Genomic DNA, 13,106 nt, shown 5'->3' with positions numbered 1-13,106 from the left:
TCATTGTTTTGATTTGGACAGTGGCTTCTTATTCCTTTCGTGTATCTGCACCTTTTGTAATGTTTGAATATTATTTACAGACAAGAATAGAAAGTAAATATTTTTAAATGGCGTTGTCTACTGCATTTGGGAGAATTGGTACCCTTGTATACCATTAAATTTCAAACATTTTATAAAGCTAATGTTGATCTTTATTATTAGGGAGTGTGAAGTGTAGGAGTAGTGATTATTATTGTAATTGTACAGGTTTTTGAGACTGAATCGGGAGTGCATTTTCATTACCCTTAATTACTGATGAACATTCACAGCTTAAAGATAAGGCAGTGACTGTTCACTAGATTAATTCCTAGGTTGAGGAGTGTTTTGAATAGTACTGCTTCCTTCCCTGTGACTGTGCCCATCATTTCTCTATTCCTGTCAACTCGTGAAATGTCTTTTAGCCAAATCCTCACTTACTTGTTTGTTAACAATTTATATATGATTTTGGTATTACCCTTGTGTCTAGAGAACATTTTAAAGTTGTGGGCATGCTGCGTTGATGCCGGAAGCATGGTGACACACATGCTTTTCCCTGCTTGTTTCTTAGTCTTGGACTACCGCACTACATAGTGACATTTTCGTGCTCCAAAACCTCTGCAAAAACCATTCCTGCCATTCAATATTAAGGACATCACAGATTTCTAACTCTGTTCACAATCACTTTTGTCAATACAAAACTCTACAAGTGTAACAAGACTACATTGCCTGCACAAAGGGAAATCCAAAAAGAGGACCTGGTCAATTGACATGCAATCAGAACGCATCCCTCTCCTAAATAGTAGGCAACGTTGGTGACACTTGCACTGTTTTCAATTTCACTGTTTCAATAGATGTGTGACAGGTAAAGCTAATCTTTACCTCTTATCCAGTTGTCTCACAGTTCTATTATAGTCTGGCTGACTAAAAAGATGTTTCCTCTGACTTCAGAGCCTAGAACCCAGAGTCAGTTTTAGGAAGAGAGACTATTGTCGACCAGTGAGGTGAAGGGAAACCAATCCCACTAATTCTTTGCCCCAGAAATCATTGAGTGTGATCACTGGATCCTTTGCCTTTAATTGGCAACCAGATGGGAAGTTGAATGGAATAGGATCATTAATGGGCCCAGATTACTTAGAAATGTTAGTGTTCAGCCATTAGTGTTAATCTATGCCCTGAACACCGAAAATTGAATCAGTTGGAGGAATCCTGTCTTGCTGGGAATCCTTTGATTTTTGAGACTCATGAATGGAATCACGCTTGAATCATTTCATTGGAGATTCATGGTCGAAAATAGGAAAAAAAAATGAATGAAGGTGATTTTATCTTGCTATCCCTTATTTTGTTCATGTGCTTAGAATTATTCTATTGCTTATAATGATATATAGAGTACAAGAAATAAGAAAGGCCACTTGGCCCCTCAAGCCCATCTCACCATATGTCTTCTATGATTTTTTTCTGGCCTCTTCACTTTTCCATGCCATTTCTCCATAGTGTTCAGTTCCCTAATCTTCAAAAAATCTAACTACTTTAAGATCTACCCTAATCTAGCCGCCATAATCTTCTGCAGTAGATCATTCCAGAGAGCAGAAATAACCTCTGAATTTATTAGGGAGCATACTTCTGCACCAACGTTGCCTACTATTTAGGAGAGGGATGCGTTCTGATTGCATGTCAATTGACCAGGTCCTCTTTTTGGATTTCCCTTTGTGCAGGCAATGTAGTCTTGTTACACTTGTAGAGTTTTGTATTGACAAAAGTGATTGTGAACAGAGTTAGAAATCTGTGATGTCCTTAATATTGAATGGCAGGAATGGTTTTTGCAGAGGTTTTGGAGCACGAAAATGTCACTATGTAGTGCGGTAGTCCAAGACTAAGAAACAAGCAGGAAAAATCATTGTGGACATTACCCACCCAGCAAATTGCCTTTCCAAAAGCTCCTTCTGGAGAATGCTAAAGGGCTACTGATACAAAAATGTCACACTCTACTAAAAGTTTCTTCCCCTAGGCAGTTAATCTGATCAACCATTCTAGCTACTCCACCCCCCAGCCCTTCTGTCTATTACTCCCATCACTGCACCACATTGTAAACACTTTAAACCACTTTTTATAATGCTGTTTACATTGTAAGTACATGCTGGTATTATGTATTTACTCTATGCACATGCTCCATATATGTACTTCTAACTTTTATTTTAATATTCAGTTCTGTATAATTGAATGTTTGTTGCATCCTGACCAACACACCACAGCAATTTCCTAATATATGTAAATGTATATGGCAAATAAAGCTGATCCTTGATCCTTTAAATATTAATTTTTCTTGATGTAATTGGCTAAAAATTGTGTGGAAATGTACTGAGCCTGGAAATGAGAATTGTATTATTACTGCAAAGGGTTGTCTCAGATCCAAGTTGTTTTTCCAGTGCACACTTCTGATAGTAAACTACACAAATGCCAATAGATTGAACTTGAATTCCTTTAGATTTTCACCTATGGCTGACAAAGCAACAATCTCTTCCAATAACAGATGTTAGGCTAATCTGCCTATGGTTGCCCACTTTTTGCTTTTAAGTTTGATTAGGACTATCAAATTGAGTTTTCTGGTTTTCTGACAGCTTCCAGGGTCTTAAAAATGTTCTGGTTGATTGTAACTAATGCATATATTTCAGTAGCTACTTTGGGACTCTGGGATGCAACCCAGCATTATTCAACATGAATGGAATATTTGTAGTAAATTGTACTGTAAAATTCAATGCAAGATATTTTAACTCCATTTTCTAGTTCCCATAACTATTTACCAGGCCTATTGTCTTGGGGGCAACATTCCTCTTTTCATATACTTAAAATCTTTTATTTTTTTTAATGTTACCTGCTAGTTGGCCTCAGTTTATTTTCTATTGTTTTTGCTCTCCTATGCTGGATCCCGAATTTATTTCAGGCCTCAGGTTTACCACTAGCTTTAAATGTTTGACTCTCTCAATTCATTGGTACCCCCATGATTGGTTCATCTCTTAGAATTTTTTCTTCCTTATTGAAATGTCATTTTACTGATTGTCAAGAATTGTCTTTTAAATATCTGCCATTGCTTGCCCGCAGTCTATCCTGTTAAGTTAATTGCTCAGCCCACTCATGTCAACTCTTTGCTCATTCCACTATAATTCACTGGTTGTTTTTGCCCTAGGTTCCACAGTCCATCTGAATATCTAATTCCACCAATATAATTCCTACTTTAAAGGATTTTGTACTGAGGTCATGTTAAGTCAATGCCAGATCCCAGAAGGTCTGTTCACTGGTCAGTGTTGTAACAGTGGTCTGGGAGACTATTCTGAATGCACTTTATGAAATGATTCTTCTGGCTATGTTTTCCAATTACATTAAACCAAGCTAGTGAAGGTTAAAGCCTCCAATAATTGTTGCTCCACATTTATACTCATCTCATTTATTTGTATATTTTCCTAGAATTTGGTACCCTATATACGTACCAGTGTTTTCATTCTCTTGTAGTTTTTAACCTCCACCCAAATGGACAAAACATCTGAGCTTAGGTTGTCTATCATGTTATTTATTTCATCAATATGACTGACCCCAAACTTTTTCTTCCTGCCTGCCTTTCAAAAAAAGGCAAATATCCTTAAATATAACATACTCAGCTTTGATCCCCTTTCAACCAAGTCTCCATAATGGCTATCAGACAGCAGTCAATCAATCATTAAGTCTTTAGGTCATCAACTTTATAATAAAACTTTTAGTTTTGCCGTTTTGTCATTTTAATCCTAGTGTTGTTTGTGGTCCTATTTCCCCCTTGGTTGCAGGTTTTCTGTTGGACTTTCACCTTTAGATGCCAGTGGAATAGTTTCTTTTCCAGGGGTGCAACTTCAAATTGAGAAGCCTTGTTCTCTAATTAATTGCAGGTGGTAATTATCAAACCTGTTCTGGTAGAAAAACCAGGTTTCTACACATGGTTGCCTTGAGGCCTGAACTTGTAGTTGGTAGGAATGCTGTAGTGTGCCTCCTGCTGAATGGAGAACATTGCCTGTGTTGGATTGAGGTGTCAAATTGTTATTTTTCTTGTATTTTGGTGTTCTTATGCTTGTAATTTCATATTGCCTCTGCACATGCAATAGTTCAGTGTGAATATTCCAATATTAACTGTGCAGTTGCTTCTCTGTTTTTCAATTAGTTTTCAGCAGGTGTCATGCCACTTGAATCTGGCTGCTTTATTGGTTAATTGTTATCATTGGGTATGAGATGACAATGACTGCTTTTTCTTGTTCTCTTGGTTCCCTTCCTTCGTTCATTGTTCTTGTAACATTTAACAAAATAGGTGTAAGCATTAAGTTTTATGCCTGATTCTTGACTTCCAAAGAACCTTTGGATTACAAAAGCATCAGGCTCCAATACCTTCAACCACAAAAGTGGTATTGTATCTCTACCTATTTTGTCTTTCAAAAATCAAAATAGTTTATGCCTATTATTTATACTAAAAGGCTTGCCTCTTTACAGAACCAAAATGACCAAATCACATGTTGCACTTACTATGACCTTAAATGTGTATGGCAAGTTTGTGTGAAATAACCATGCTGTTAGCACATTTTTAAGTTTTTAAAGCAAATCCTTGCTTTCTCCACCCTCTTTTTTTAAACAAACAATTGGTTGCCATTTAATGTTTCTGTGTGTTTGCATGTAGTAATTCTACAGAGACCAAATAAAACAGTTTGTGGTGTACCTGCCACTCATGCATTTATATAGGATTGCATTTGAAAACATTTAAGGAAAAAGCTCATTGCCAGCAAGTAGGCAACTTAAGTCAGAAGGTTGAGGAAGGAATTAATCGTTATTTTTGTGTTTTTGTGTGGGTTCCTATTTAGAGTAATGTATTAGAGTAATGCAATTTTCAGCAGATTTGAGCAGAGGATTAGAGTATGGGTAGAGCTCAAACTCAGTTTGAAAGACAAGGGAAAAAAATTTAGATTTTTCTAAAATGATCCAGTTTCAGAACTGCATTTGTTCCAGAAATGCACAGAAATAAAACCAGTAGCTGAGCATAAAAATTAATATCTTGAAACTGGATTGGTGTTTGAGGAGAGAGGAAACAGATTTTCTTTAGTTAGCTGTTCCTTTCTGATACTTGTCCTGCTCATTTATTCAATCATATTTGAGTCAGACCGGAGTCATAAAGCACAGAAGCAGGACTTTCAGACCATCTGGGTCATGCCAAGCTAATTTATGCCTAATCCCATTGACGTGCATCTGAACCATAGTCTTCATGTACTACTTCTCTCAAATGCTGAAATTAAGCTGTTAACTTGGTCATTCCTTTTTTTGTGCAATATTGTAATATGTCACTTTGTTTATTTACTCCAGTTTAAAAACTAAATTCAGAGCTTGAGGCAGATTCTCAATAAGATGATGGCATAAAGGAAGTTATCACCATCTATCTGTGCTCCATGCCATTTGAATTCATGTTTTTATAATACGGAGTAGTCTGTAAATTAACGGTTTTGTGCAATCTAATCCCTGGTTTCATGTTACTTGGTCAAATTGCAGAAGCAAAGCTTGAACAGCATGAAATCTCAATTATTTAAGACTTGTAATTCTATCAGTTCAGATTTTAGTACATTAAATAAATAATAAAACAAATTTATATTCAGTGATACAGCGCTGATTCGGCCCTTTGAGCTGCATCACCCAAGCAATCCCTGATTAATCCTAACCTAATCATGGGACAATTTACAACTTCACCTACCCAGTGTGTCTTTGGACTGTTGGAGGAAACTGGAGTACCTGGGGAAGACCCATGCATTCCCCGGGGAGGACGGTATGGCAACTGAACTCCGACCATAGTGTCACACTAACCGCTACTCTTACCATAGCGCCTTTTGCAAAAAATCTTTTGTGCAAGCAGTTACCTTGGTTAAAGGTTGTGGGGTTTAATCAGTTCACTTTTTGTTTCAGTGCCTTTAATTCTAAAACCATTGGCATGCCAGAGTATAGTTACTCAATGTGGATCTAAATTTGGTAACAAGTTTATTTTGACAGGGTAGATATGAAAATAGATTAATATTTCTACCAATGCCAGAACATCTATCCCTTGTTATTGAATATTGTATCTATTTAGTAACCATTCCGAATTTAGCAACTTTGCACAAGCTGTTTCCTTTTACAAAATTCAAGATTGTTTAATATCATTTCCAGTATACATGTGTAAGGAGAACAAAATAATTGTTACTTCGGATTCAATGCAGCACAAAAAACTTTAAAGAAATAATAATAAAAACCACAGTAAATATAAATGTGAGATAGCTTGTATGCATTGATTGTATGTTAATAAAGTGATATTAGGCAGAGGAGTGTCTGTACATAAGGTGACTGATAGAGAGTGATAGAGTAGCCACTCATTTCAGGCTGAAAGAAACTGTATAATTCTTGCCTTTGGGATTTCAAATAATCCATTTAATCATTTCTAGAATAACAAGTAGTTAAATTGTGCCTTTAGCTTTTCCATTTGTTTTCCGTCTTAACTTGGTTGTAGCTGATTGTGTGTTGAACTGTACTAGTGTATGTAACCTAATGAACAATAGTTTTCAGGCCTTGGATTCACTAATTAGATTAAGCAAGAGGCTTTCCTGAGATAATCATTCAGTGAGCCTTTTGTTATAACAAAACAATGGGGAGAATATGCAGGTGAAGGTCAAATTTCACTGGAAGTGAAAATTAAGTAATCTTATCTGCATTTGCTGGATTATGATTCTCTCCTTAGCTTGACAGTCTAGCATTTTTGACTTGTTATATGAGCCTATGTTGCAAGAATCAATTTTGCTTCAATTTCACAACAAGTAGAATGCCAAGCATCTAATTGGGACCTAGTTGGAATTCTTGCTGGATTGTTTAAGTGTTGATACATAGTATCAACAAAGTGTAACATGTGTTACCTTGCATTGAGATCATGTTTGTACTTGAACCTTATTAGTGAAGGATAAATATAAATAACATTCCAGTCATGTAATCAAACCAATCCTAGTGAATTATATATTGAACTGTTTTTTCCAGATTGAATGTTAATACTGAAGCACTTTCCATTCAGACTATGTTACCTTCAGGGCAGTAGGGTTACACTTATTTAGCTGTTGGAGCAAAAAAACTGCAGACATCAGAAATCTGAAACAAAACTAGAAGCATTCAGGAGTTTGAGAATCATTAGTGGGGACAAGGTAGTATTGATGTTTTGAGTCGCGATTCTTGTTCAGAATATCAACCGTGTCACTCCATTGATGTTTGCTAACCTGCAGAGTGCTTCCATCAATATCTTTTGTAATTAGCTCTTGCTTTCTGTCTCCTGGAACATTCAGGTCAAATGGATGCAGCAAGCTTTCAGTTTGAAAAATCACCTTTACCTCCTGTCCACAGGTTGCCGAGCCTGTACTCTAAATAATTATGTTCAGACCAAACATATTCAAGCAAGTAACTGGAACATGCTCTGACAGCTGTGAAGTCCAAAATAGTGCTCAGTAACTTCCACAAGCAACTAGCGGAGTTTATTTTAATGATCTAGACTAATCCAAAGCACATCAGTCACATCAAAATATGATGTCATGTTTCAGGCTTGGCCGTAATAGTATAACATTTTGAATACTCTTACAACTTTTTATTTCATTTGCACTCTTATTTGAATATCTAACCTTTTTGCAAAGTGTACAGACTTCCATAGCTAATAATGTACAGTATTTCTGCCTAATCCATCCACTGCTTCAAATTTGTGGTTTGCTGTCACTGACATGATAGTATTTCACTCTTTTTAAATAGACCATGGAAAGAAATTAATCTCCCCTCTGCATGACTCCAGGCACTGACTGATTCTGTGCTGACTGATTTTAAAGTTAGTGGTAGACCTGAAGCCTGAAATAAATTCAGAATCTGGCAAAAGCAACAGAAAAACTAAACTGAGGGCAAACTAACAAGGAATGTTAAAGAAGAAAATATTTGAAGTAGATAAAAAGAGGTCATTGTGAGCAGTGGCCCAAGACAATGGGGCTGGCCAAATAGTTATGGGGAACATGAAAGTGATGAAGAGTTGAGACGTTTCGCATCAGGTTTTGCAGTGGAAAATACTAATATTCTATTCATGTGGAATAATGCTGTGTTGCATCCCAAAAGTAGGTGCGAATATGTATACATTAGTTACAACCTTACAAAAATTTTTAGATTCTGGCAAGTGCCAGAAAATTGGAAAACTGTCAATTTGGTGCTCCTAATCAAACAGAAAAACAAAAAGTGGGTCCTCTGGTGGCTGTAGAGGCCAATCCTGGATCCAGTGTGCGTGCAAGTAAGTGGTGGCGGTGGGTAGTGCTTAGGTCTTTTGGTGTTCACTCTCAATCTCTCTCATGGATTTGGCTTGTTTCTGGACAGCCATGAGTATGACTGGTGTAAGGCTTCTAATATACTTAATATTGTGGAACTGTGAAGCAGGCTTTTGTGCAGCTATACTGGAATTACTTTTGTGGGTAATGTGTGGGAGTCTATGATGGTCTGTGATCAAATATTATTTTGGATAAATTCTATCCTTGTCGAGTGAGCTATGTCAATCCTTCAGCTAATGCATACATAATCAGATTTAAATATAATGTGTCCCTGATGTAAATTAAGCCTTTACGTACTATGATTCAGATACCTCAAACCTATTTTTGGAGTTGGTCAGTTTTTACTTTTTTGGATAATATAGGAACTGACAATTAACAAACAGCGAGATCTTGGAAACGGCAATAGCCAGAATTTGAAGTTGGTTGAGGGTTAAACATTGACACATTCTATAGGTTAGTTGCTTGCTGTTCAGCGCGTGTAGGGCAGTGGATGTACAATGCACTGTGGATGAGGTCTGTGTAAGTTGCAACCAACACGCCCTCAGAACAGTGCTGGTAGGGAGGAGCATGAACTTGAAACCGCTTCAGGTGTTCTTATTGGTGAACTGATCAAGTCAGGGACTTGGGGAAGTTGTATTACTGTGAACTAAAAATCTTGCTTTTAAATGTTTGCAGGAGAGCTTCATTTCCTTTTTGTCTCTAGGATGACAGTGACAGGTTTAACTGGCTCAATCAGTTTACTTCTGTTCGTGCCAAATAGACTTTAAGTAACAAATTTTCAGTGCCTTGTGTATTCAAGAGCTGAATGTCAGAAATAATTACATTGATTGAAAGAAATTGAAGGAAAGGTGGGTTTGTATTCCCTCTCTAAAAGACAACTTTTACATTCTGGTATGTACACTTCTCTTGTAAAAAAGACTGCAAGGCAGTGCAGGTGATAACTAGGAATATTGCAAGGTGTAGGTAGACCGGATGTGTGAAAGTGTTTGATCATTGACTGGGTTGCGATATATGCTTATGTTCAGAGGTGTAGTAAGCACTTCAGTTAACACCATGGAGTCAACCTGCTTTTCCTATGACAGTTTAAATCTTTGTGGCAGGAATGAATTTAAATGAAAAAGAGTGAGATGAATCTAGGCAAATACAAATTCATTTACATTTAACTGCCAAAGGGAAAAAACAATTGCAGATGATGGAAATCTGAAATAAAATAACACTAGAAGCACTCAGCAGGCCAGACAGGATTAGAGAAAAGAAACAGTTAACATTTCAGGCAGTTCGTGTTTTTTTACATTTTAATTTGAGTTTGATTTTTCTTTGATTTTTTTTCATTGGATCCTTGAAGTTTTTAAGTTTCTGAATGTCATATAGTGGAAGCATTCAGTCCTTGAGTGTGGGTTTGGCCCATTTGTGGTTTATAACAGAATGGTACAGCACAGCATAGGCCCTTCAGTACACAATGTTGTGCCAACCTCGTATATCTGTTTTCCCTTTCCTCCTACACAACCCATAATCCTGCATTTTTCTTTCATTCATGTGCCCTAGTCTCTTGTATGTCCCTATTGTATCATACTTTACTACCACCTTGGGTAGAGCATTCCAGGCACCCATTCTGAGTATTTAACCCCTGACATTTCCTCCAAGCTGCTTCCACTCACCTTAAGTGGATGTCCTCGGGTGTTGGCCATTGCCTCCTTCAGAAAAAAAATTCTGGTTGTACACTTAGTTCTATCAAGTTGCCTCTCAACCTCTGTCTTTCCGAAGAGAAGCCTTAGCTCGCCCATACTTCTCACATGACATGTTCTCTAACCCATGCAACATCCTGGTAAATCTCCTTTGCATACTCTAAAACTTCTGTATCCTTCCTTCACAATGTTGCAAGTGAGGTCCAGCCAGAGTTTTAAAGACCTGTAACATTACCTTGGCTCTCAAATTCAATCCACCTGCAAATGAAGGCCTGCATGCCATCTGCCTTCTTAACCACCCTATCAACTTGTACCATAAATTTGAGGGATTTGTGGATCTGGACCCCAAGGTCCCTTTGTTCCTTCATGCTGCTAAGAATCTTACTACGTAGTAATCTTGTATTCTGTCCTCAAGTATGATCTTCCAAATTGTATCACTTCACAATTTTCTGGATTGAACTCCATCCACCAGTTTTCTGCCCAACTCTATAACCTGTCGAAATCTTGTAAACTGGTAGCTTTCTACACTATCCACAACAACATTTGTTGTTTTGTCTGTAAACAAGGCCACCCTTCCGCTGCCTTGTCCAAGTCATTATATTGGAAGTTCTGACCTTTAACTCTTTTTATACAAATGCTGCCGTTCATATTCTTTATTTCTGTTGTTTTACTGTTTTTGTCCAATGTTTGAGATGTTGAAAACCCTTCCAGCATTTAAAGCAGGAAATAGACTCATTTTGATATATTCTCAAGAAATTTAGGTAAAGTCAATAATTACAAAACCAATTATCTGCACTTTTAGTATATTGCTGAATCCAATAAAGCAAGATGTATAGTAACCTTAAATTTAAGATGTACAATGCAGTGTATACAATACATTGGTTCAGTAGCTTTGCTGTTGATTCTTCTGAGAACACAATATCATGTATGTTTATTTGCTGTGCTAAAGGAACCTGTAAAAGCTGTTATTTTTGTTAACATTTTTAAGCCTTCATTTTTAATGGCTGTGAATGCTTTATATCTAACTATGGTTATTGGGAGACCATCCCAGCAGAAAATCAAGGCAAGCCCTCTGTCACACTCAGGAACCACTGTGGATATGTGTGGGAGAACACAAAGCAATTAGTCTTCAAAATCTTATACCACCTAATTATAAGGACAGCCAATTATAAAGAAGCACTACTACATTAGTTGATGTTGAGAAGCACTGAATACTGTTACTGTATGGTGCTTAGTGGGTATTAAATTGTTATTGGAGGAAGTTAAACTTTGTGTTTGACATGAACATGCGAGACAGGTTTTCAGATTTGCTGTTCAAGCCTCCAAAGCCCCCTATGAAAATTATTGAAGATAACATTCAGGAGACTTGGATGTTCAATGTTACTGGTATGCAGTACCTTGTGCTTGCACCTGGTAGCTGGACATGTACCTGGGCAGTCACCTATGGATAGAAACGCATGTTCATTGATTTCTCACTGATGGCCTGGCTGTTAAAAGGCCCTACAAATGGTAGTTTTCACTTGTCAGTATCTGCATGTTGATGATGTATGCTTGTGTACAAACATTAATTAAATCTAACTTTTTTTTTGTAGACTTCAACCAAAGGATTGCTAAAGTGAGTGAACATGGAAACCAGTCATTGGTCAAACAGTAGGATTTTTTAAGTAATCCTATCGGATAATGCAGCTTGTTCACTGATCAACTGTTTCTGGAAGAATTGCACTTCTGGAATCCATATTTGGTTGGATTATTGCAGTTTCTTGGTGCCCAGACTTTGTAGTAAGGATTTTTAACCATGGGTGACATGAATAATGCAGTGAAGTACCTGCCAAGCAGAACAACAGATGATCACCATGAAGGGCATTTTGACTGTACTGTTGCAGAGCTCCGTAACCTTATGGAGCTGCGTTCTACAGACGCTGTACAGAAAATAGAAGAGTGTTATGGGAATGTCGAAGGACTTTGTGCAAGGTTGAAAACCTCACCTATAGAAGGTAATCTTTAGGATTCTATTCTTTGTTTCAAAGCCAAGTTTTCCCAGAAATGAGTGGAACAATCCAAAAATTAATATTGTTTATTGAGGGTTTTATTGTGCATGTTTTAATTAATGGTGTATGGATGCCTACCTTTGGAATTGCAGGTAATACTTAATGTAAAGACCTGAAAATGCATTACAAATCTTAGACCATAAAAAAATGGCTCTGGCTGTAATATATTCCGTATCTATTTGGCATGAAGGTTTTATTGGAATAAATTCCCAGTGGGCATTCCTGAAAGCATTTCATATAGTCAGGAATTTAAGTGTGCACCTGGATGATTTTTTTTCAACAATTGTGAAGTTCCCCGGTGAAAATACAAAGTCATAAATTATTCCTATCATGATTTAGCTCGGCCAAATGCAAAGTGATACATTTTGGGAGGGCAAGACATAGTGACTGGCAGACTCCTATGGACTGTCGTTGCACAGACATGTTGGGATACAAGTACATAATTCCCTGAAGGTGGCAACATGGGTAGACATCAGAACATAAGAAATAGGAGCAGGAGTAGGCCATCCGGCCCATCGAGTCTCACCTGCCATTCAATAAGATCATGGCTGATCTGTCTGTAAACTTAGCTCCATCTTACCAGCCTTTTCCCCATAACCCTTAATTCCGCTACTATATAAAATCTATCTAACTGTCTCAAATATATTTAGTGAAGAAGCCTCAACTACTTCCCTGGGCATAGAATTCCATAGATTCTCCCCTCTCTGGGGAAAAACAGTTTCTCCTCATCTCTTTCCTAAATCTTCTGCCCTGAATCTTGAGGCAATGCCCCCTAGTTCTAGTCTCACCTACCAATGGAAACAACTTTCCTACTTCTATCTTATCTATCCCTTTCAAAATGTTGTATGTTTCAATAATATCCCCTATCATTCTTCTGAATTCCAGAGAGTAGTGTCCCAGGTGACTCAATCTCTCCTCATAGGTTAACCCCTTCATTCCTGGAATCAACCTGGTGAACCTCCTCTGCACTGCCTCCAAAGCCAGTATATCTTTCCTCA

The 13,106-nt window shown here is 37.4% G+C and overlaps 1 protein-coding gene across 7 annotated transcripts in view; it reads left to right on the top strand.

Moving 5' to 3' along the window:
* Positions 1 to 13,106, top strand: part of LOC140734619 (plasma membrane calcium-transporting ATPase 1-like) — a 119,106-nt gene that overhangs the window by 19,964 nt on the left and 86,036 nt on the right. For all 7 annotated transcript variants that reach the window (XM_073058839.1, XM_073058844.1, XM_073058842.1 and 4 more), the window contains exon 2: positions 11,653 to 12,054. In XM_073058839.1, the coding sequence (XP_072914940.1) occupies positions 11,856 to 12,054 (199 nt within the window). In that variant the 5' untranslated portion in view covers positions 11,653 to 11,855. The remainder of the gene's footprint in view (positions 1 to 11,652; positions 12,055 to 13,106) is intronic.

This window comes from Hemitrygon akajei, chromosome 10 (assembly GCF_048418815.1).
Source record: "Hemitrygon akajei chromosome 10, sHemAka1.3, whole genome shotgun sequence".
NCBI classification, from domain to species: Eukaryota; Metazoa; Chordata; class Chondrichthyes; order Myliobatiformes; family Dasyatidae; genus Hemitrygon; species Hemitrygon akajei.
The sequence above is the reverse complement of the archived record's forward strand: the minus strand, read 5'-3'. Positions and strand labels throughout refer to the sequence as shown.